Source organism: Nycticebus coucang, chromosome 14, assembly GCF_027406575.1.
Source record: "Nycticebus coucang isolate mNycCou1 chromosome 14, mNycCou1.pri, whole genome shotgun sequence".
NCBI lineage: Eukaryota > Metazoa > Chordata > Mammalia > Primates > Lorisidae > Nycticebus > Nycticebus coucang.
This window is the reverse complement of record NC_069793.1, coordinates 29,381,303-29,403,320: the sequence shown is the minus strand read 5'-3', so window position 1 is coordinate 29,403,320 and position 22,018 is coordinate 29,381,303. Positions and strand designations below refer to the sequence as shown.

At 42.8% G+C, this 22,018-nt stretch overlaps 1 protein-coding gene across 6 annotated transcripts in view; it reads right to left on the bottom strand.

Moving 5' to 3' along the window:
* Nucleotides 1-944: 944 nt before the first annotated feature.
* PAMR1 (peptidase domain containing associated with muscle regeneration 1) overlaps nt 945-22,018 on the bottom strand; it is a 161,292-nt gene continuing 140,218 nt past the window's right edge. For 4 of the 6 annotated variants that reach the window (XM_053561150.1, XM_053561156.1, XM_053561155.1 and 1 more), the window contains exons 7-12: nt 15,054-15,104; nt 11,524-11,736; nt 9,701-9,767; nt 5,118-5,350; nt 3,481-3,773; nt 945-2,028 (exon numbers count right to left, since the gene is read on the bottom strand). In XM_053561150.1, coding sequence (XP_053417125.1) covers nt 1,492-2,028; nt 3,481-3,773; nt 5,118-5,350; nt 9,701-9,767; nt 11,524-11,736; nt 15,054-15,104 — 1,394 coding nt within the window. In that variant the 3' untranslated portion in view covers nt 945-1,491. The remainder of the gene's footprint in view (nt 2,029-3,480; nt 3,774-5,117; nt 5,351-9,700; nt 9,768-11,523; nt 11,737-15,053; nt 15,105-22,018) is intronic. The other 2 variants (XM_053561152.1, XM_053561153.1) reach the window with 1 other exon arrangement.

Here is a 22,018-nt window from a genome sequence, read left to right as displayed (position 1 = left end):
AAGTTCCCACAAGGCCCTAGGGAAGGGAAAGCAGGTCTCTGAGAGTCTGGCGAGGCAGCTGCCAGAGACAGTCGTTGCTGCAGCTGTGAGGCTGAGTGACCCAAACCAGGGTCAAATAGGAGTCACCATGAGATTTCAGGAGTACCAGTATGTCCCTGAGAGCTGGGGAGCCAGCTCAGCAGGAAGGGAACACTGGGCCCCAGGAAAACAGGGAAAAGAACATAGCACAAGGTCTGCTCATTCCGGCCTCTAGCAGCAAATGTCAGCAGAGCACCCAGGAAAAGGAAGGCACTCAGGAGTCGTCCTCCCTAGGGTGCTGGTGGCCCAAGGCATGTGGGCCTCCATGGCTCCATCTTTGAGAAGAGACAACTGGTGCAGAGAAAAGGAGAGAAAGGATACACCAGAAAGCCACCAACAGAGAGACACTGAAATACCACTTGACGATTGGATTGGACGGAATTCATTTTGTTTCCTCCACTGTCCAGTGGGAGCTGGGCTGGGGCTTAAGAGGAAAATCATGGAAGTTATAGAAAACAGGGAAGCTGTGGTTTCTTTGTGTGTTTAATTTGAATGTGAGTAAGTATGTGACTCTAATCCAGATGCTAGAAAAACATGCCATGAAGATTGATAGAAGTTCAAAGCAGAGCTCTGTGCTGGATCTAGGAGATAAGAACCAGGGGTCACCCTAGAAATCATCTTAGCCCTGGTGCTTCCTTCCATTTGCACCTTAGCTTAGGGCACCAAGGTCCCTCATCCCCCAGCAATTGACCTGCCAAGCTCCAAAGGTTGGTACCGAAGAGATGGCACTAACTCTGTCATACCTGTTACTTGGGAATTAACAACTGTTGGTTCTATTTTGAGGGGCTATAAACAAGCCATTGCCCTGATACAAATTTGTGTAGCTCAGATAAATAGCATGCGGGAGTGAGAGTACAGAACATTTGTTTTGTGGGTCAGAAGGCAACCCTTGTTTTATTAAAATGTGTGCAGGAGATTGGGACCAGACTGTACTGTGGCCACATATCACAAAAGCATGCACAGCACCCCAGCCCTGGGCTGTCCTGCAGGCAGTCTGGAACTGGGTTTGGCTGGAGCCTTGGCAAAGGCCTTATGAAGCCCAGACCTCCCTGGGTCAAGCCCCTCTCTACCAGAACTGACCATGACATTCACGTCACAGAAAGGTGGAAATGACCACCAGGTCAGTTGAATGGGGAGTTTTCTATTCTATTCATATAGTCTTCTTTGAAGAGACCCAGTTCCTGCAAGTCCTGGTATCTTCCAAATGGCTGTCCAAGCAGTCAGGAAGGCAGTGTCATACCAAACACTGAGCTCTCTATTCACCTGCTACTGAGTTTTATCCATGAAATAAAAACTCCTGGCACAGCCAAGTTCATGGGCAAAATCATACTCCACGTCCACAGACTGCCTCGTGCAACAACACACATACAAGACGGTTGCCTGGAAAAGATTCTCAATGTACCTCTGGCTGACCTATTTCATGTTTCTCTCAATCCAGTCTTTAAAAGGCAGCACCTTGGTGAAGGCCGTGGAGAGGCTGTGGCTGCATGCTTTATCATAGCTCCAGCTGACCAGCCCCACCAGATGCCAGCGTGGCTCTGGGGATCCTCGTCCCGGAAAGGACATAGCTGCGATTCCCCCTGTATCTGCAGTGCAGATGTTGGAAGGGGCAGTCGGATCCCGGGTGGCACAGAACATGTTGTCAGTGACACTCACTGGGACGCCGTGGTCCTCATGCTGCTCCTCGCACAGCAGCGAGTCCACCACACTGACCACCCCTGAGTGCAGTGTGTCATTCTTGAATCCAGGACTCCTCACATCTGCCAGCACGTTCCAGCCAGCCACAGTGATGCGAGACTCCTGGAAGGCAGTGCTGAGGTCCCGAGGGGCGGCAAGGCAGATGGGCTGGACGCGGGTGCTGATGCGGGCCTTGTCCAGGAGCTTCAGGATGGCAATGTCGGCGTCGAGCAGGATGGGGTCATAGTTGGGATACAGAATGACAGCAGAAATCTACAAATACAAGAGACGGACAACATTCTGACTTTTACACATTGGCAAATATGTGATTTAAAAAATATGTCAGCACCATCAAGGCATAAACCCCTACGGGCTACCAGTTTGCAACCTCTGGTTCACTGTAAACATTTCATTTCCCTTCAAGATACAATGAAATAATATCTTGTCATTATAAGACTATAACAACAGTTATATGCTATATAATGTTGGTATAGCCAACAAGATGGAGCTATACCCGGAATGTTCCATAAGACTTTTCCACAGAATCCTCCCTGATTTTCCCAATCCTTGCTGGTCATTCTCTTTGGTGAGGGCCTGTAGAGCCCACGGCTATGATACCTTGTTATTTTTTGTGTGTGTATGTTCTATTACTTCAACTGCATCTGGGTGCATGGCCTTGTGGCTCTTCTTTTGTCACATTGATTAGAACCTCTGTAAGTTGGCCACCTAAGGCCTTGTAACAAGTCGTCAACATACAGAGGTGGTCAACATAAGGAACTAGGATTACTGCACCGATGTGTACATGTGGTGCTTGTCTGGTCTATGAAAATTAGGTCACCTTAAGGAGGTGTTCAATGTAGGGAGGTGGTCAACTGTGGAGGTTCCACTGTGTATTGGTCTGTCTCTCCCATCAGACTGTGGACTCTTCAGAGAAAAAAAGCATGCTTTATTCCTTTCTGTATCTATTTGCAGTGAATAGCACATTGTGAGAGCTCAAGGATGGATGGATGAATGGATGGAAGGAAGGAAGGAAGGAAGGAAGGAAGGAAGGAAGGAAGGAAGGAAGGAAAGGCAAATGAGTGAGTAAATGGACGTGAGGGAGGGAGGCAGGAAAAGAGAGAAGTATATTGTAAATTGGATAGGAGTATGTGGGATAAAATCTCTCTATGTCTTCAAAGCCTACGTGGGATAGGGCTCAAACATAGCAAGTAATGAACTTTTTTTGTTCATTCAAGAAATATTTGTTGATCATCTACTTTGATCCAGGCCCTGTGCTAGGCTATGAGGGTACAGTGACAAATCACACCATTTATGAATCTAGGGGTTTCAGGCAGAGTCTTAAACAAATCTAGGGGTTTCAGGCAGAATATTAAACAAATACTTGTTCTAATTTTTAATTTGTTACAATTTATGATATATACTGCTCTAAAAAGTTCATGTGCATTTTATTCTTAGGTAATAACTTTCAGTGACCAGAATGATAAACAATATTTGTCTCTATCTTATTTTTTAAATAATTAAAAGGGGGGGGGGAAGACTCCACAGACTTCATAGAGTCCCTGTCCTAGCACCTGTCAATATGAAATATTGGGCACTGCTACATGCCAGGCTCTGGGCTGACTGGCTGTTGACAGGCTGAGGGGACAGGGCTGGCAGAGTCACTGCTCTCCCATGCTTGGAGTTTATTGAACCAGAGCCTGAGTTTCCAAGTCGTAGCCCTCTTACCCGCAGGCTCTGAATGGTCTTCTCATCCCGGTCATCATCCCGGTAGAATTTCCCCAAGACAACTTTGAGGTCCACTGTCTTGATGACGGTGACCTTCCCCAGGTCAGTAACACAGTGAGCAGCCACCACCACTGTGCGCTCATTCACCAGGGCACCACTGCAGACCAGGACCCACTCTCCCTTGTGCAGGCTGCCATCATGCACCCCACTGGTCCTTCTGTAGACAGCCACCTGCCACGGCCAGCGCACCCCTTGGGTCTTCGGAGAAGTGACATTCTCAATTTTCCCACAGACTATGGAGAAAGTATCAGTTTAGTAAGATAAACTCAGACTGTCCTATCCAAAGGGGAATGTGGCACTCAACAAGGACAGTGCAAGTTTGAAAAGGTGGATCTCATGGGTGTGATGACCACCATGCTATCAAATCTGGGCTTTTCTCTCAATTTAAGTATTGATCATCCACTCCTGATGTGGTTGGCTACAAGGTCTGGGATTAAAATTGGAGGCTTTATAGTCAAATGAAATCTGGGTTCTGATCCCATGTACTTACTATCAATTGGACTTTGTGCAAGTTGCCTAATCTCCTCGAGCCTCAGTTTTCTCACCTATAAAACTGACGAAGTAATGACAATTGTTTCATAGGGTTCTTGAGGAGACTGAATAAAATGATGGATATAAACAGACTCAAAATATCATGACTACTAGCATCAACATAACCACAGTGAATGAAACTATACTGTTCTCCTTTCAAAAAGAAGATGGGATGGCAGCTTAGTATGTGTAAGCCCCTATTCCAGACATTTCCACATATTATCTCACTAGTCATCATCATAACCTTATGAGGTAACTGATACCTCATTACTTAATTAATAACAAGTATTCAATTAATATCACTGGATAATGAATGTGAAAACTGGGGCTTAGGACAAGGTCAACAAGATGATATAGGGCTGGGCACGGTGGCTCATGCCTGTAATCCCATCACTCTGGGAGGCCCAGGCAGGTGGATTGCTTGAGCTCAGGAGTTCAAGACCAGCCTGAGCAAGAGCAAGACCCTGTCTCTAAAATATAGCCAGTGACCTTCCCCAGGTCATTGTGGCAGGTGCCTGTAGTCCTACCTACTCAGGAGGCTGAAACAAGAGAAACACTTGAGCCCAAGAATTTGACATTGCTGTGAACTATGACGCAATGGTACTCAACCCTAACACAACTGAGTGAGACTCTGTCTCAAAAAAAAAAAGAAAGCCCCAAGATGATGTAATGTGAGTAACTTGAGGCCCTCTGGTGCTTTTAACCTCTTCTTTTGGTGTGTAATGACTGTGATAGCCATTTGGTGTGTAATGACTCCCCTTTTGATAAGTACTCTTTTCTTCAAGTAAATATGATAGAATTATCCACACAAAAGTATGCCTCTAAAAAGTAAAGAGTTAGTTGCTTCTTGGAGGTAAGTTTAAGCTAAAGAAAAGAAGTTCTAACTGTGGAATTTCAGATATCATCAAATCAGGGAAAGCATTGGCAACCCATTCCTTTGCACAAAGAGCCTTTCCTAAAAAAAGTCTTCCACGGGGTTAATGGTTTTATACAGGCAGCCAAGAAATATGGAAGATTTTCCAGCCCAAGGTTGAGACTTGACTCACTAGGGATGCAGGATGGGGCTCTCCCACTCCACTTCCCAGTCCTCAGACATGTCCTCCGGCTGCTGCCCAGGCGGCGGTAGAAGGGTGAGATGCACTCATACTGGAGCTGGGTGTGCAGGTGTTGGTACCCGCCGGGTAGGTCTCCAAAGGGAAGGGCTGGCTTCTTAGTAGGGGCACTTTGCAGTTTCTGCTTGCTGAAGGCTGCTGAGTACAGCTGGTGTAATGGTGTCTGCCTGGATCAGGGCACATGGGTCCAAAGACAAGAGGCAAGAGATAGTCACTATGGCTGTTTTAGCCTCTATGCCAAGCCCCATGCAGATATATGGTTACAGAAGAAGAATAAAATGGCTATCTCATCCTCTCTCTCTCCCTCTACACACACACACACACACACACACACACACACACAGACACTTCACCTCTACCACTGAACAAATTCTCTTGCACACACCTCAATCTCTATTTTATTCCTCCATTTCCATTTCTGGCATGCTTCCAACTGCTGAAGACTCCAACCAAAGAGGATAATATCTGGTATAATAGCTGCTCTCTGAAGGTATGTTATACAAGCATGCACAAAACAACTAATTGCAACATTAAACAGAAAAGGGAGTTCATCCGAATGAGAGAGATCCAAGCATAGATTTTTCTCCAAACATTATCATAATGGGGCCATAGTAGGAATTGACTCGAACTAAACTGTGTTGATACAGTAGCTTGACTTAGCAATTAGCAGATGTGATTAGCGCACCTCAGAGAATAGAACTTTCTCTCAGGGCACACTGACTAGGAGAAATATGAAGCACTGTGTGTAAATGTGAAGACGGATATTAAATGAGCCCTGAAGTTGAAGCCCCCCACAGCCTACTTGGGGATTCTCACGGAATTCTTATATGGCTTATGTTCATTTATATTGGCACATAATGATCGTCAACTGAAAAGGTGGAATTCATTTAGGAATGAATCTGTGTTTTCATCCCTATTTAATAAATGGAGAAAGGAAGCTCGTAGAGGTAAGGGGGAGCACTCAGAGCACCCAGTAAAGTAAGATGGTACCCAAGACAGTGCTGAGCAGTCACAGTTTCCACCCTGGTGTCTCTACCACCCCAATTTGATATCATCACAAGAAATGTATTTCACATATCTGTATAGTGCTTGGCTCAAAGCAATATTCCATCCATGTTTTTTTCATTTAACAAATCCTTAGCTTATGTTTGTACCAAGTCTGTAGTTCAGGGAGCTTCTGAGCTTGTAAACAAGCTCCTCACTTAGCCTTAGGACGTCTACACTGCCTTTGGGGCCTTCTGGGTCACCCTGGCCTCTGGGAATAGTCATACCCTCCACTACAGCAGCCCACCTTTCAGGCAGATACTTGAAACCACATTGTAGGTATCTAGCACCTTGGCACCTGACCTCCCATTAAAAATTGCTTCAATAGGCTGAATGCTATGGCTCACGCCTGGGAGGCTGAGGGCAGGATTCCTTGGGCTCAGGAGTTCGAGACCAGCTTAAGCAAGGTCAAGACATGCATCTCTACTAAAAACAGAAAAATTAGCTGGTGTCATGGTGGGTGGCTGTAGTCCCAGCTACTTGGAAGGCTGAGGCAGGAGGATCTCTTCAATCCAGGAGTTTGAGGTTGCCGTGAATTTGGCTGAAGCCATGGCACTCTAGCTTGGGGCAACGGAGTAATAGTCTAAAAAAAAAAAAAAGATTGCTTCAGCACTAGGAAGCACAGAGATCTTTTTGAATAGTTCAGGGGCCCTTGCTATAAGATGTTACCTAGTGGAGAGTCCAGCCCAGGGCAATCACAAAGATCAGAAAAGGGGGTAGATTTGGATTCTACTTCCAATTCATTAGGAAATATCTTCTCTGAAAAGGGAAAGAAAAATGGGATTAAATAGTCTGAGGAAGGGTACAAGATTGATGGATATCCTGCCTTACAAATATTCCAGGTCCCTTGGCTGGTCACTGGGATTCATGCTGCTATTTTGAACAATAACTAACCACTGACAAGTGATGATGTGTGTGCAAGGTGCTTCACTAAGGCCTTTCCATAGGCTTAAAGTTCAAGCATAGAAGGGAGGAGACCCTGAAGTCAGATACCAGATTTACACCCTGGCTTTGCCACTTCATCTACCAATGTAACCTTGGATATGTTACTTAACTTCTCTGAGCCTCAGCTTACCCACATGTAATAAAAATGGTAATAAAGGTGGCGCCCGTAGCTCAGTGGATAGGGCGCCGGCCACATACACTAAGGCTGGCAGGTTCAAACCCAGCCCCGGGCCAGCTAAAACAACAATGACAACTGCAACAAAAAATAGCCAGACATTGTGGTGAGCACCTGTACTCCCAGCTACTTGGGAGGCTGAGGCAAGAGAATTGCTTGAGCCCAAGAGTTTGAGGTTGCTGTGAGCTGTGATGCCACAGCACTTTACCTCGGGTAACAGCTTGAGACTCTGTTTCAAAAAAAAAAAAAAAAAGGCAATGAAAAATGGTAATAAAATCTGTAATAAAATGGTAATAATAATATCTACCTCAAAAGTTGGTAGTGAAAATTAAATGAACTAATACATGTAAAATATTCAGAAGGACAACTGAATAGACAGTTAACATGCAATAACCATTAGCCTTCAGTGGTGCATTTAATCCTTACAACAATCCCTAGAGATAGATGTTATGATTGTTGCTGGTTACTAGGTCAGACAATTAAATCCACAAACTCTTCCCAGAAAAAGTGCTATGTACCTCATTGCTGAGTATCACTATGGTCCCCTTCAAAGTATTCCCCTTGGGAAACTATGTACTGACCTCAATTGCTAGTCCAACTTTAAAGCAATTTTGGATTTCTTTTTCTGATTTTTTTTGTTCTTTTTATTTTTTGAGACAGAGTCTTACTCTGTCACCCTGGGTAGAGTGCCGTGGCATCCTAGCTCACAGCAACCCCAAACTCTTGGGCTCAGGTGATCCTCTTGCCTCAGCCTCCCAAGTAGCTGAGACTATAGGCGCCCACCACCATGCCTGGCTACTTTTCTATTTTTAGTAGAGACTGGGGTCTTGCTCTTGCTCAGACTGGTCTCCAACTCTTGAGCTCAGGTGATTCACACACCTTGGCCTCCCAAAGTGCTAGGATTATAGGTGTGAGCCACAGCAGCACCTGGCTGGAATTCTTTTTCTGGAATGGCTATCAAAACTGTTCTACAAAATCTGGCAATTAAGTTTGTGAACTCATCCTTTAAAAAGTGCTTTGAAGGATGGACTAGGCATCGGCATTAGTGCATAGCTTCCCAAGGGGTGGGGGATACCTCAAAGGTGGGTGAGTTTTTTTTGTTTTGTTTTGTTTTGCAGTTTTTGGCCTGGGCTGGGTTTCAACCTCTAGCATATGGGGCCAGCCCCCTACTCCTTTGAGCTACAGGTGCCTCCCGGTGGCTGAGTTCTTGAACATAATTGTCCAACCTGGTATCAAGAGGAAACTCAGGGTCAGAAAGTTTAGGAATTTGCTCAGGAATACCTGAGCACTAAAAAGAGGGAGACCCAGGTTGTGGACCTTGTTTGTCAACCAACCCATTCACTCAACACTTACAGAGTGCACGCTGTGCAGCAGCACCACTGTATACACTAGAACTTCAGCACGAACAAAACATATAATGTTCTCGCACTCTTAACTTTCACATTTCGGGGAGGGTATGGGTGATTGAAATAAAACAAAAAACAAACAAAAGATAGGTAAGACAACAGGTGGAGAAGGATGCTAAGATAAAAACAGAAACACAGGAAAGGTCAGAGAACTCTGGGGAAAGGAGGCTGCTCGGTCAGGGTGGAGGTGGAGTTGTTGTTGGGCAAAAACTGAGCACAGAACTGGGAGAAATGAGTCTGGACTTCCAATGGAAGCGTGTTCCAGACAGCAGGAGCCACAGGTGTAAAGTGTGCAAAGCAGAATTACACGTGGAGTGATGGAGGAAACCCAAGGAGTCCTGCTTTTCCTGGCTGGAGTAGGGAGAGTGAGGAGAGCGTAGGAGAGGACACGAGTAGAAATAGGCCGATTCTCTCCCCAACCCGGTGGTCTCACGTTTGTCTTTCCAGGAGAAAAGCTGGGCAGACCTGAGGGCTCACGTCCCTCCACACGCAGCACATGGCTGATCCTTTATCTCTAGTTCCTGGGCCCCATCGGTTTGCCTCAGCTGCCTGGTTACCAGCAAGATCATCTTTCCTAAATCATAGCTGGTTGCACTTAGCAGAAATGCCACCTCCCTAGATGCTGCCATAATAAATACATAGAAATTTCAGGAAGACTCAAGTATTTGAATCCAGTTCCTCAAAGATCATCTCAAAGTCTTTCTTCTCACTAACAATCCACTTTCCCACGGTCCAATGAAATTTGTACTTTCTCCAATAGTTGCTACCTCTTGGCTACAGGCAGCTGGCTAATAAGCTTTCATCTAACAAGCCCTATTCTTTCATGACCAGTTAGTGCTAAATGTCCCGAGGAAACCGCGGGTTGCCTTTGGCCAAACACAAGAGAGGAAAAGGAAGGGGAGGGAAATAGCCATTATTGGTCTTTAGGGAGGGTATTTTGACCTCACCTTGACTGAATCTGCATTGGAAGAACTTTCCTTCTCACCAGGTCTGAGATCTTGGGCTCTCGGCATGCTAGAGAGAAAAGGAAAAAAAAAAAAAAAAGACAGTGCTGCGTGATCCTTTCCCATGGTCACTGTTCACATCATTCAGTTCAGATTCATACCTGCTCATTCTTTCTGGACTGACTTTCCCCACGCTCTCAGAGGCCACGCATGCCATACCACCCAAGCCTCTATAGCTCACTTAGCAAATGAGCTTGCGGCCCTTCTCCCAAATTGGCAGCCCCCTCTAAAGAACCCAAGCAGAGTAGCTACTACCTCTGAGAAGCTGCTCCATCTCAGTGATTGGAACAACAGCAGTTAATAGATTAGGATCAACTGTTCATATGAATCATATCAGCAAACTTAACCTGATTAAAAGGCTCTCATTCAAAATCTGACAGCAGCGTCAGCCACAGATAAGTCTTGGGTAACTGATTCCTCTGGGTCCTTTCTCTGAAATTAAGGCCCCAAAAAATCACTTGAGGGCAATTCAAAGCCCAGTTTAATTTGTTGAAGTCTCTCTTTCTTCACAAGTGAAAAGGAATCCTTCCCATCTAACTTTTCCAATCAGGCAGCCAACATTCATCTAATTAGGAACTTAGAGAACTTTGGTTGTACTAATTTGTAAGAGAAGAGTCGACAAAACCCTCCAAGGACATATGTGACACTGTTCCCATACTTAATGAAATAAAAAATCAGAATCTGTGCTGATGGGGATGAAGGTTGCTTCTGGCTAGAGTCTAAAGTGATTTATTCCTTTCACAAGCCATTCCCTTTCATTCTTTTTCCCATGATTCAGGTTGTTGACAAACACCCAGAAGGCAAAGTGGAGGATTAAGGCAATTATCTGGATAATCTAGGACAAGGACATGCTTTTCTTCCCAGTAAACAGCCAGATCATTGTGCCTCCCCTCCAACTGGAGGGGCTGTCAACCTGAAGCAACTCGTGAATCAGTTCAGTCCTGCTGGCACCCCACTGCCAGCAGGGAAGGCTCAAACTTCTCTACACAACTTTCCATTCTTCTGGTCCCAAACTACATTTTAAAATTTACCTCCCGGATTCCCCGATTGTGTTACTTTGAGTTTACCATATTTAGGTCACTTCTGCCTATACCTTTTTTCCCTCTGTTTTCCATCTGGAATATCATCCCAAATCCTCATTACATCTACAAATCCTTCCCAGTTTTCCAGACTGACCCTAATTCTACCTGATTCATGAAAGTGTCCCTATTTCAGAAATGTTGAGCCCTCCTTTTTCTGAACTAACACCACTCTGTTCCCGTAACTGTCCCTTGAATGTGTCAATGGACACATGGGCTCAATGTACAATGACTGTCTGCCTTTGTTTTTAAACATCCTGACATCTCAATCCTCCCCCTCCATAGGCTGGTAGGGATGATGTGTCTACTTCGTTCTTTTATTTCTCACACTAGCTTAATATTGCATAGAAAGTAGATTAAGTGTAACTGTGTAAATGCTTATAAATTGCCTTAACTCTGTGGCTTTGCATATATAAACTCAGACTTGTCATCTTTCCATTATCACTGCTCCACTCTTTCATGATCACCTCAAGATGTCATGAATAAAATTAACAGGTCCTCTTAAGGCCCCCCCAAAAGAAGTAAATGTTTTTAGGATTGTTTCCAATCTAAAAGTTAAATATGGCTCCAGTGGGAACTGAAGGCTAAAAGGTATTTTTTCAAGGGCTTAAAAACATGCATGGGAACTACCACTAAGTCCCCTAACTCCATGAATGTCTCTGGACTTCAGGGACACCTGCGAGTTACCTTTAATGCAGATGGGCTGTTTCCCTGACCACTCTCCATCCTGCTGGCAAGTTCTTTTCTCATTGCCACTGAGAACATAAGAATTGTTACAAAAGAAAGACACCACGGTGCCAATTTTTACGTAGCTCCCATTGAGAAGTCCTGGGCCTCCTGTTATTGTCTTGTACCCATTGACTGGACCCCCAGGATCTGAGCAGTTTCTTTCTTCAAGGACTGAAAGTGAAAATAAAAGGAAAGGAAAACTGTTAACATCTGAGTCATTCAATTTTAGAATAGCATCTTTTCATGTTTCATTGAATTAAAAATACAGTGATACAGAACCTGCTAACAGTGGTGCTCAAAGGACTTGCCAAGAGACATCTGATAATAGAAAATGCATGTATCAGACACGTCTTCCCCTTATTTTAATAACCTCTTCTTAAATGGAAAAATATTTCATTCTATATATAAATAAACTTGACACTGAATCTGGCTTTTATAGGGCCTTGTTCATTTCTTTCTCAAACTGTGAGAGCTGGGCAAGCCTGGACAAAATAAATATTTCACCTAGGTTTTATGATCAGTATACAACAGTTGTTTTTCAGTGTTGTTGCATTATCTCCTTCATTCCCTAAAGCTTGGGCAATTAAACCAGACTATTCAGTTTCCTACATGGGAAACAAGAATGGATATATAAAATGAATTTAGATTTTATACTGAATCTCCAAGAACATAAGTGTATTGAAAGTTATAGTTTAGAAACACTAGTGAACAATATACTTGCAGAGATACAAGTATCCCTTGGTCTCCAAATATAACTCTCCATCTAAACATGTAATATTCATTACAGAGGTATTTCTATTCTTTAACTCCTGTTGGACAGCTATTTAAAGTAATCAGCAGCTATTCTGAGCACTAGACAGGATTTTTAGATATATTCTAGAAATAGTCTATCTGATGGGTAACGTACTTTTTTTTCAAGTAGATTATGGCAAAGGGCTAAATATGACTTGCCTAAGGAAAAAGAGACCCCTAAAGTATTCAACCTTTAATTATTGAATGTGAGTACCAATCACTCTATCAGCCTCCCTGGTTTGCGTTTTAATCACTTCTTCCAAGACATAGGCTAATCCCTTTAAAATAGTACCCATGCAATGCAGTTATGCATTTCACATCATTTGACATACTTTCCCACTACCCACAACTGTCCCAATTACCTTCCAAGCGACTTACTTGCTTGCCTTCAGGCAAGAAAAGAATTTGCATTCAGATAACACCTCTAAAATATTTGTAAATGAAAAATAAATTAACAACTTTCTTAAGTTGGCCAGATAGCTACAATTAGCTGAATTACTGGTTTGTCTGCTCTCAGACAGCCCATGACCATGCGGCAGACAATCTTACTGATACTCTGTGTGCTTTTGGGCTGTGTAATATCAGTAATTTTCCTAGTGGATGAGTCTAAAACACCTATTTTAAGTGTAAGAAAAGGGACCTCACTGAGTAGGGGGGTGGGGCCTTGGTGTGTGTCACACTTTATGGGGGCAAGACATGATTGCAAGAGGGACTTTGCCTAACAATGGCAATCAGTGTAACCTGACTTATTGTACCCTCAATGAATCCCCAACAATAAAAAAAGAAGATAAAATAAATAAAAATAATAATAATAATAATTTATATTATGACTGACCTTGATAAAGACACATCATTTTAATTTTTTATTCCCTTAAACCGTGTATTTATATACTGGCAATTATGTAGAGGAAATTTCATGTTATGCATTTTTTTCTATATATAAAAAGACACCTCAGAAATTGTATAGGTATGGAAACATTTCAGTGTGTACCTCATGAGAACAGTGTTTGCATAGGTCAGATGAAGACTGTTTAATTCAATTGTTTAAATGCTATGGTATTAGAACTGTTGTTTTAATATTTGACCTGTATGTACGTGCATGTGTATGAGGCCACTACTAAGGAAAATAATTTTTACTGTTTAAAGAAACATTTTAACCTTTATGCTTTCATTTCAATCTATGAATAGAAAATAAAATTACTTAAAAATAAAAAAATAAATTAAAAAAATTTGAGATGGTTCAGGGAGGAAAATGCATTTTTTTTTTCACGCTTCAAGTGGACTCCGAAAACTCCAGCTTATCTGTTTGAAAATACTATGATGTGGGAGGAGGAGGAAGAGAAAGCAAGCAATCCACATGGCTTCAGTGAGGGGACCGCCTTCTTAGAGCACAGACTTGTTTAATTCTGAGCATGAAGCCCGGAGGGAACCCACAGACTGCAGTCACCTCAAAAGATGTGACATGTGACACTTGCAAGTTTTAAAAAATAGAATGAGTTGCCATCACAAAAATTAGGGGATTTCACCTAAAGATCTGAATTACTGGTTTCTAACATAATTCATATCTGCCCCTGCCCTCCATCGCTGGGCCTGTATTCCCTCGTGGCAATGATCAACTGGAGTTAAGAAGTGTCTCTGCTTAGATGGAGGCCTGTTCTTTATAGCCCCCAGTAGGCTCCCTGGCTCTGGCAGGGATTTGAATCTGTCACCAGTTAGCCTATTAAAGGGCTATAATTTGTATAATTTAAATATAGATCCCCATCTTTGCTAGAGCTCATGGCCAAGAAAGATTGGGTGATATTAAAGACCAGTCCTAGAATACTGAGAGAAAATGAACTATGATCCAGCCACAGCAGCAAATAAGAAATCCTTTCTACTGTTGGCTTTGACAGGTAGGTCTGAAAGTTGAGTTTTTCTGCCCTTGGAAGGAAGTGTTTCCATGCTCTGTAAGGATTTGCCCACCCCATGATTTGCCATATCCAGGGGTCTTGTGGATCACAGTCCTGCCATATGTAATGTGAGCTTAACTAGTGGGAATATTGGAGCATTCTTGAGCCCTTGGAAGTAACAAAGACCTAAGACAATTCAGATACTTTGTCCTACTGAAGAGGCTTTAAAAAAATACTTAAGGATAAATCAAATCAGGATACAAAAACACCTTGGTCCAAGGCTGAGGAATACAGCCATACTTCCATAATTATTAGATGCATACTCTTTTATATAAATATGACGTTTATGAAATTGGGTCACCTGTGATATATACTTTCCATGCAGTATTTCCTTATTCATGATCCTAGCAAAAGGTAAAATTAAATCAACAGTACAACTTAAACTTGATGAGATGTTAGAATGGAGAACTGTAAGAACTATTGTTTGGTTTTAAGTTCTTGTTTAGGAATGTCATCTGGATGGAGCCACATGATGCTTCTGAGTTAAGGCTCCACTAGAAGGTGCAATGGGTTGAATGTTTGTGTTCTCTCCATGCCCAGATTCATATGTTGAGATCCTAACTCCCAGTTTCAAGGTATTAGCAGGTAGGACCCTTGGGTGTTGATTAGGTCATGAGTGTACAGCCTTTATGAATGGAATTAGCTTCATTATAAAAAAGAACCCAGACAGTTCCCTGGCCCTCCTTCTACCATAGTGAGGTTATAATAAGAAGACAGCAATCTATGAACCAGGAAGCAGGCCCTCACCAGACAATGAATCTTCTGGCGCCTTGATCTTGGACTTTCCAGCCTCCAGAACTGTGAGAAATAAATGTTTGTTGTTTAAGTCACCCAGTCTATAGCATTCTGTTGTAGCAGCCTCAATTGACCAAGACAAAAGGCAAGACTAAAAATCAAGAGAAATACAAACAACAGAAAGAGATTTATAAAGGATACACATAATGTAGCTATCTGACACTACTGACAAATAGCTTTGCTGAACACTTTCACAGAAATAAACGACAAAATTAAGCAGAAAACAGCAAACTTTGAAAAATAACCAAAGGAAAAAATCTGGAACTTAAAAGTATAATGACAGAAATTTAAAGTTCAGTGGACAAGCTAATAGCAAATCAGATAGAGCTGAAGAGTATTAATAAACTGAAAGACAACTTAAAAATACATGGGTGAAACTCAAAGAGAATAAAAGATGAAAAATGCATAGGGAAATGTAAGGAAAGGAGATACAGTGAGAAGGTTAAAAAGTACATGTAACTGGCATTGGAGAAAGAGAAGGGTGAGAATGGATCAGAAACAATATGCAAAGAAATCATAGCTGAAAATTTTCCTATGATGAAAGACATCAATCTACAGATTCACAAAGTTCCACGTCAGATAAATATGAAGCAGCCAAGGGGAGAGGGGGAGGGAGAAACTAGAAGAAGATACTTTAAAATAACGATAGTCATTATCTCTGGCTTAGAGCATTAAGAATAACTTTTACTTATTTATACATTTTTTAAAGTTTTGTAATCAGAAAGCATTACCATCCAATTTTGTTGTTTATTATTTTGTTGTTTTCTGATGTTATTTCTAAAGTATATATCAAGCAAAATAGCTTGGGTCCTCCCTACTAAGCTTCTAAATCCAGCATTATCCAGTCTTTCATGTCTTTTCTCCTGTGTTCCCATAGTCTCTTCACTCCATGCACATCTCTTTACTATCTCGCATAATCATAGAGTAATATAATTTTCCATGAAATAATTTAAATAAGTCTGGAGTCACTAGACTCTGGTGAGAAAATAGCCACCAAAATCAGATATTAAGGGTTCAGATAATCATTTGGTTCCCCAGTGTCTGGCCCAAGCAGACAGTGGGCACACAATTAATATCTGGTGTGGGCAGATTGGTGGTGGGCAGATGGGATGAAGAGTGAAATCTCTTCATTCTTCCACATAATGAACTAGGGCCTGGGAAAGTTACATAATTTCTCCAAGCCTTGCCTTCCTCATCTGCAAAACAGGATAACAACACTACCTGACCGGGCTGGTTCTCCGGAGAAATTTGAATAACACAATTTTCTTTTCCTTTGTTTGTCTTTGTTTACAAGGCACTTAAATACCTTCATAAGCCAATTGCCCAAGTTCAATACATCTTAAAGAAAACACCACAAAGAAATCTGAAGGCCTACTATTTGGCCTATTTTAGCATAATGCAATATTCCACCCCATTTTCTGGGCTCCTGGTAAGGTCAATTTATAGCAGCCCATTTAGCCTATGGCTAGAAGGAGTGAGAGTTATAAGAAATACCTGTATAGCGCAATAATGGAACACCTTGGTGGAAAGGGCATGGAGAGGGATTGAGCTCTCTTAACAAGCATGAGAGCTCGTGAGATGAAAGCAGTGGTGAATTGGCAGCCTTATGTTAGGCTGGAGGAGAAGGAAGTCGGGAGCATGCGCATTCTATCACGGGCCGCTTACTCTACCTCTGTCTCCTCTCCTGCCTGCAGAACGCCAGCATGGCGTCTCTCTGCTGAAGATTACCAAGCTCTGCTAAAGACTAAGATCTATCTATTCTAAGACTGCTTTACTCCCTCAGGCACCTAAGAGAAATTGTTCCTGAGCAAGGTAGCTAGCGGTCTGCATCCAGAACCTAGTTAAGCTGGCCCCGAGACCTAGCCAGTCCTGGGCCCTGACAAGCGGTGGCAGCGGTGGGCCGTGACATCAACTTCATGATGGGCTTCTCAGATCTGTGTTCCTGGATCACACATCTGGATCTAGTGTGCTGATTCAGGCCTCTGGGTACCAACCCTAGTGTCTGTACATTCATCTCTTTTAATCCTGCACAATAAAGCCTGAAAGCTGCATTCCTGTATCAAAGGGCCAGTGGGCATTATTCTGTCTTCCTTCTCATTTATTTCCTGTACTTTACAAAGCTGCACACTGTCTAGGATGCTTTTGAAGAGTATTCTAAGACTTCCTCCACCCATTCTTTTCCTCTGTTAGCTTCCTGGTGGGTACACAGACCATCTATATCTTATCAGAGCTCTTCCCCAGGGCTAGATTTCAAAACGATCTTTCTTTCCCCCTTCTATTCTTTCTCTTTTTAGAAATCTTTATATCTCCCCATTGAACAGATTCATGATTCTTTCCTATTTTATTTTTTAAAGGCTTTATGTTTCCTATTTGCTTAGTGGCATGGGTGTTTTCATGCAAATGAGAATTTAAAACATCTGCATTTCTGGCCCAAAGGAGCATCAAACTCCTACTTTGCTAAATATTCCACAATTGATAATAGCACATTGGCCTGATACTTTGGGGACTCATGCTGGGGACACAGACACACTAAATTCAGCATTCCCTTATATACTATCGTGTGAACAAAAGACAGTAACCGCAGGTGCATTTCTCTGGAATATTGTTTCAGATAAACATCTGAACAAAGACCTTCTTCTCTAGTCTTGCATTTGTTTTTCCTCAGGGCAGCTATATGAGGTGGTTCACTGAGGATGCCACTTTACAGCAGCAGATGTGATGACTTTGGGTGGTTCCTGTAATGAACATTATTAGTGCCCCACTCAGGTCCCCCAAGTCAGGGTGCTCATCCCTGGATTTCCATATGTGAGCACAGCAGTTGGGACCTGGCACTTGCAACCTTGGGCATGGGCACTCTCTTGCTGGTATGCAGAGCTGAAAAATATCTAGGTGGTTTTTGTCCCCCTTGCCCACTTCAGAGTGGCCTGCAGCCAATGACTGATGGGTGTGTGGAAATGCAAAAACTCATGAGACATAATTTATATTCCCCAGGAACCCCATGGGATCAGGCTGAGCCTGGGAGTTCAGTTTAAGACAGTCTGGCTTGGCTGGGCACAGTGGCTCATGTCTGTAATCCTAGCACTCTGGAAGGCTGAGGCCAGAGAGTCATTTGAGCTCTAGAGTTTGAGACCAGCCTGAGCAAGTGTGAGACCCAGTTTCTACTAACAAATAGCAAAACTAGCTTGGTATAGTAGCACATGTCCGTAGGCCCAGTTATTCAGAAGGCCGAGACAAGAGAAATACTATAGCCCAAGAGTTTGAGCTTGCTGTGAACTATGATGCCACAGCAGTCTACCCAGGGCACAGAGTGAGATTCTGTCTCAGAAAAAAAAAAAGCAAAAAATAAGACATAGTCTATCATAATTTCATCTCCTTTGATATTTCCGTGGACTAAATGCTTGACTTAGGGTATTTTTGTGGAAGAAACTAACCTAAGACACTTCTGCTATTGTTTTCTTATCCCTGGATGACAGGATCCCTTATGGAAGGGATGAGACACCAGAAGGTGGTTGTCTTATCCACGGGCATTAAGCCCTGCATGCCCAAGCCTTTTAGCATCCTTGGGTGGTGATAAGATCCTGGGGGAGGATAGGAGGCCAGATCCTTATATGAGAGCCTCCAGCCTCCTCAAGTACTCTGGGCTAAGGGTCAGCCCCATGCCAGCCTAGCTAGTTTAGCTGAAGGGATCAGGTAATCTAAGACATTGGGCTCCCAGGGTGGAGGGTGAGACCCCCAACCCACCATCAGTGGATTCTCCCAGATGACTGGGGGTTGTCTGTGTAAAGGAGGCCATCTCTATACAACCCTGGGGCACAGAGGAAGTCCCAACAGTGACAGAGACCGACTTTCTCATGAGCCTGAATTATGGGTCTGAGAGCTGGATTTAAGTGGATCTAAAGCAATAAAGTCACATCCTTCTTCTCTTATGTGATTGGTACACTAGAGTCACATTCGATATAAGGTAGATGAGATAACCTTGTCCAGAATGTCTATGAGAAGTGGACCTGGCGATGAGGACATCAGGGATATGTCAGGCCATGCGAAGATATTTTCAGGAAAAGTGGCTCTTCGGTGCACACTCATAGTATCCACTTTTCTCTGCCATCTGGTTAAATCAATAATATTGAATGTGACAAAAGGCAATCAGCACTCATTATCACTAACCTAGGGAGTGGTCCCACCTCCTCATCCCCCCAATGAACACAAACCTCAGGGGCAGATACCACCTGTGAAGCAACAACAGCCCTTTCTTCCAGGATAGCACTACCCATAAGTATGTCCCTATCCATAAAAGTAATATCTTTTCCTAAATGAATCTAGAATTTTAATATGACACACCAGCCTCTCATGAATATTTGTCTTTTCCTTTTGCTTAGGTCTCCAAGTTGTAAGTTCAAATTTGTAGATAAGAATTAACAAAAAGTCCCTAGGAACCAAAGAATCCAATCACTGGGGCCTGCTGGACTTCCCAGAAATCCGGCATGTTGCCTGCAGAGAGCTGACTAGTGCTGTGGGCTCCTGATTTGACCCCTTGTCTTGCACCATCAGATACTCAGCGAGTGCCTCCTCTGTGCCAGCTGACTAAGGCATTGGCAGATGGTTTTCTTTATCTTTAACATGGAAGTTTTCATTTAAACCCAAAAATAGCAGTGATGCCAGTTCAGGTTCATGTTACTAATATGCTTTATACAATTCAAGACTTTTTCCAGCTTCATCAAGCAATTATCAAAAAAAAGAAAATAGTTTCAAGACTTCCTTCTGATTATTTATTCCCTACGTCAGATTTTATCCAACATAAACTTTTTTCAATCAAACAGAAGAGTTAATAGTTCAACTAGCCCTTGAAGAAATGTTACTGTAGGAAATTCAGTTTTACTTCTTTGGGCCAAATCAATTCATTCTGACACGGAAAGAGGAAGACAGAGAGAGCAGGTGTGGGGGGAATAAAGATATGTAATTTTTTTCATTAGCACCCATTCTTCCTAAGTGACTAGTGCCTTTCTGAACTTTGCTTCTAAAATTATGAGCTAGATTTCCTTAATCAAAAATAAAGTAAAGGTAATCACAGGGGCCTCAGATAAATTCAAAAGAGTTGTGGAAGTCTCATCAAAGGCTAGCCAACCCCAGAAGTCAATTGTAATCTGAACTGCAACAAAGATTTCATCAGGTACAATTGATTGAAGTGGGTTGATCTGCTTAGCCTGCTGTGTTGTCTGAAAGAAAAATCTCTTAATCTACAGGTAGGGAGCTGAGCTAAATGGAACCAAATTCTAATTTAGATGCTTCTGCTGAGAATAACCGTTGGAGATTTGTTGGAATTGGAGCGCCCGGCTTTATCACGTTTGTGTTCTCTCTGCGGTACCAGACAGAACTGTTTGACGCAGACACCACCGTTTAACCAGGGCACATGTTGTAGTTCATGCAGTGTGGCCAGTTGATTAGGGCACAATTATAGAAGTAAGATAATTAGAAGAGGCCCAAAGATGCTTCTTTATGAAGGGAGTAGCTGTTTTCCAATTCTGGTCTGAAAAATGCTAGGGGGCAGAGTTTGAACCAATTCTTCAGTAGAGTCCAAGTCCTCTGGGGGGTATTATTATCTCTCTGCAAAAACATCACTGCAGTCTTCACTCACTCCCACAATCCTGCTCTATAAAGGATTGGGCTGTATCTTATGCACAGAGAAGAGTAAGTGTGTGTGTGTGCTCATGCACACAGACTATTAATTCTTGAATTTGACAGTTTCTATTAAGTCAGCAACACAAATGTTTCAGACGTCGCCCAGCCTTCAGATAATGCTACCCTAAAACATACACTATTCTGCATTGATCAAAAGCTTATCTACTATTTTAGAGAAGCAACCACCTGGTGATCTAGCTAACTGATAGTTAATGTTCTGTTTGTCACTTGACTGGATCATCACAAGCCAGCTATCTGGTGAAGCATTGCATCTGGGCATGTCCAAGAGAGTGTTGTGGGAGAGAGTAGCATTTGAACTGGCAGAGTGTGTAAGAGGGATGGCCCTCCCAACATGGGTGGGATTATCCAGTCCACTGAGGGCCTGAATAGAACAAAAAGGTGGAGGGAGGGGTAATGTGGGTTTTCTCTCTGCCTGATTGCTTGAGCTGGGACATTCCTCTCTGCCCTCAGTACTCCTGGTGAGGATTATTATTTATTTGAACTATTATAGTTAATCGTCTAGTTGAACTATTAACTCTTCTGTTTGATTGAAAAAGTTTATGTTGGATAAAATCTGACATAGGGAATAAATAATCAGACTCCAACTGGAGTCTCCATCTTCAGCCTTCAAACTATACCACTGGCTTTGCTGGGTGTGTCTGGGTTATAGAGGGTAAATCATAGGACTTCTCAGCCTCCATAATTGTGCAGACCAATAATATATACACACACACACACATGCATAGGTCCTATTCCTTTGGAGAGCCATGACTAATACAAAGCTCTAGACTCCTATTACAATAGCTCCTGAGATAAATACCTTCATAAAGTGTCTTAGCTTGGGTTCTCCCAGAAGCTGCCTATGGGACAAGGCTTTGAGTGCAAGTAGTTTACTTAGATGGCAATCTTAGAAAGGATCAACAACAGAGAGGGAGAATAAGTGGGAAGTGACAGAGACATTTATTTCACAAATTACCACTAGGGAAACCAAAGTTCAATGCCATTTTGCAAATAAGCAAGATGGTGTTGAACATGTCTCATTGTTATCCCACCCAAGAAGCCAGGGATGTGACTTACTACCTACCAACTGCCATCAGTCATAGATTGAAGGATGCTGGTGTGAACATGAATTCACACCTCCAGTCTGCCAGATAGAAGGGCTAGTGGAAGAGTCGGGCAGGGTGGAAGCAGGATGAGGGTGGAAGCCAGTTAGGTTGACACACACAGGAATGACACACAGG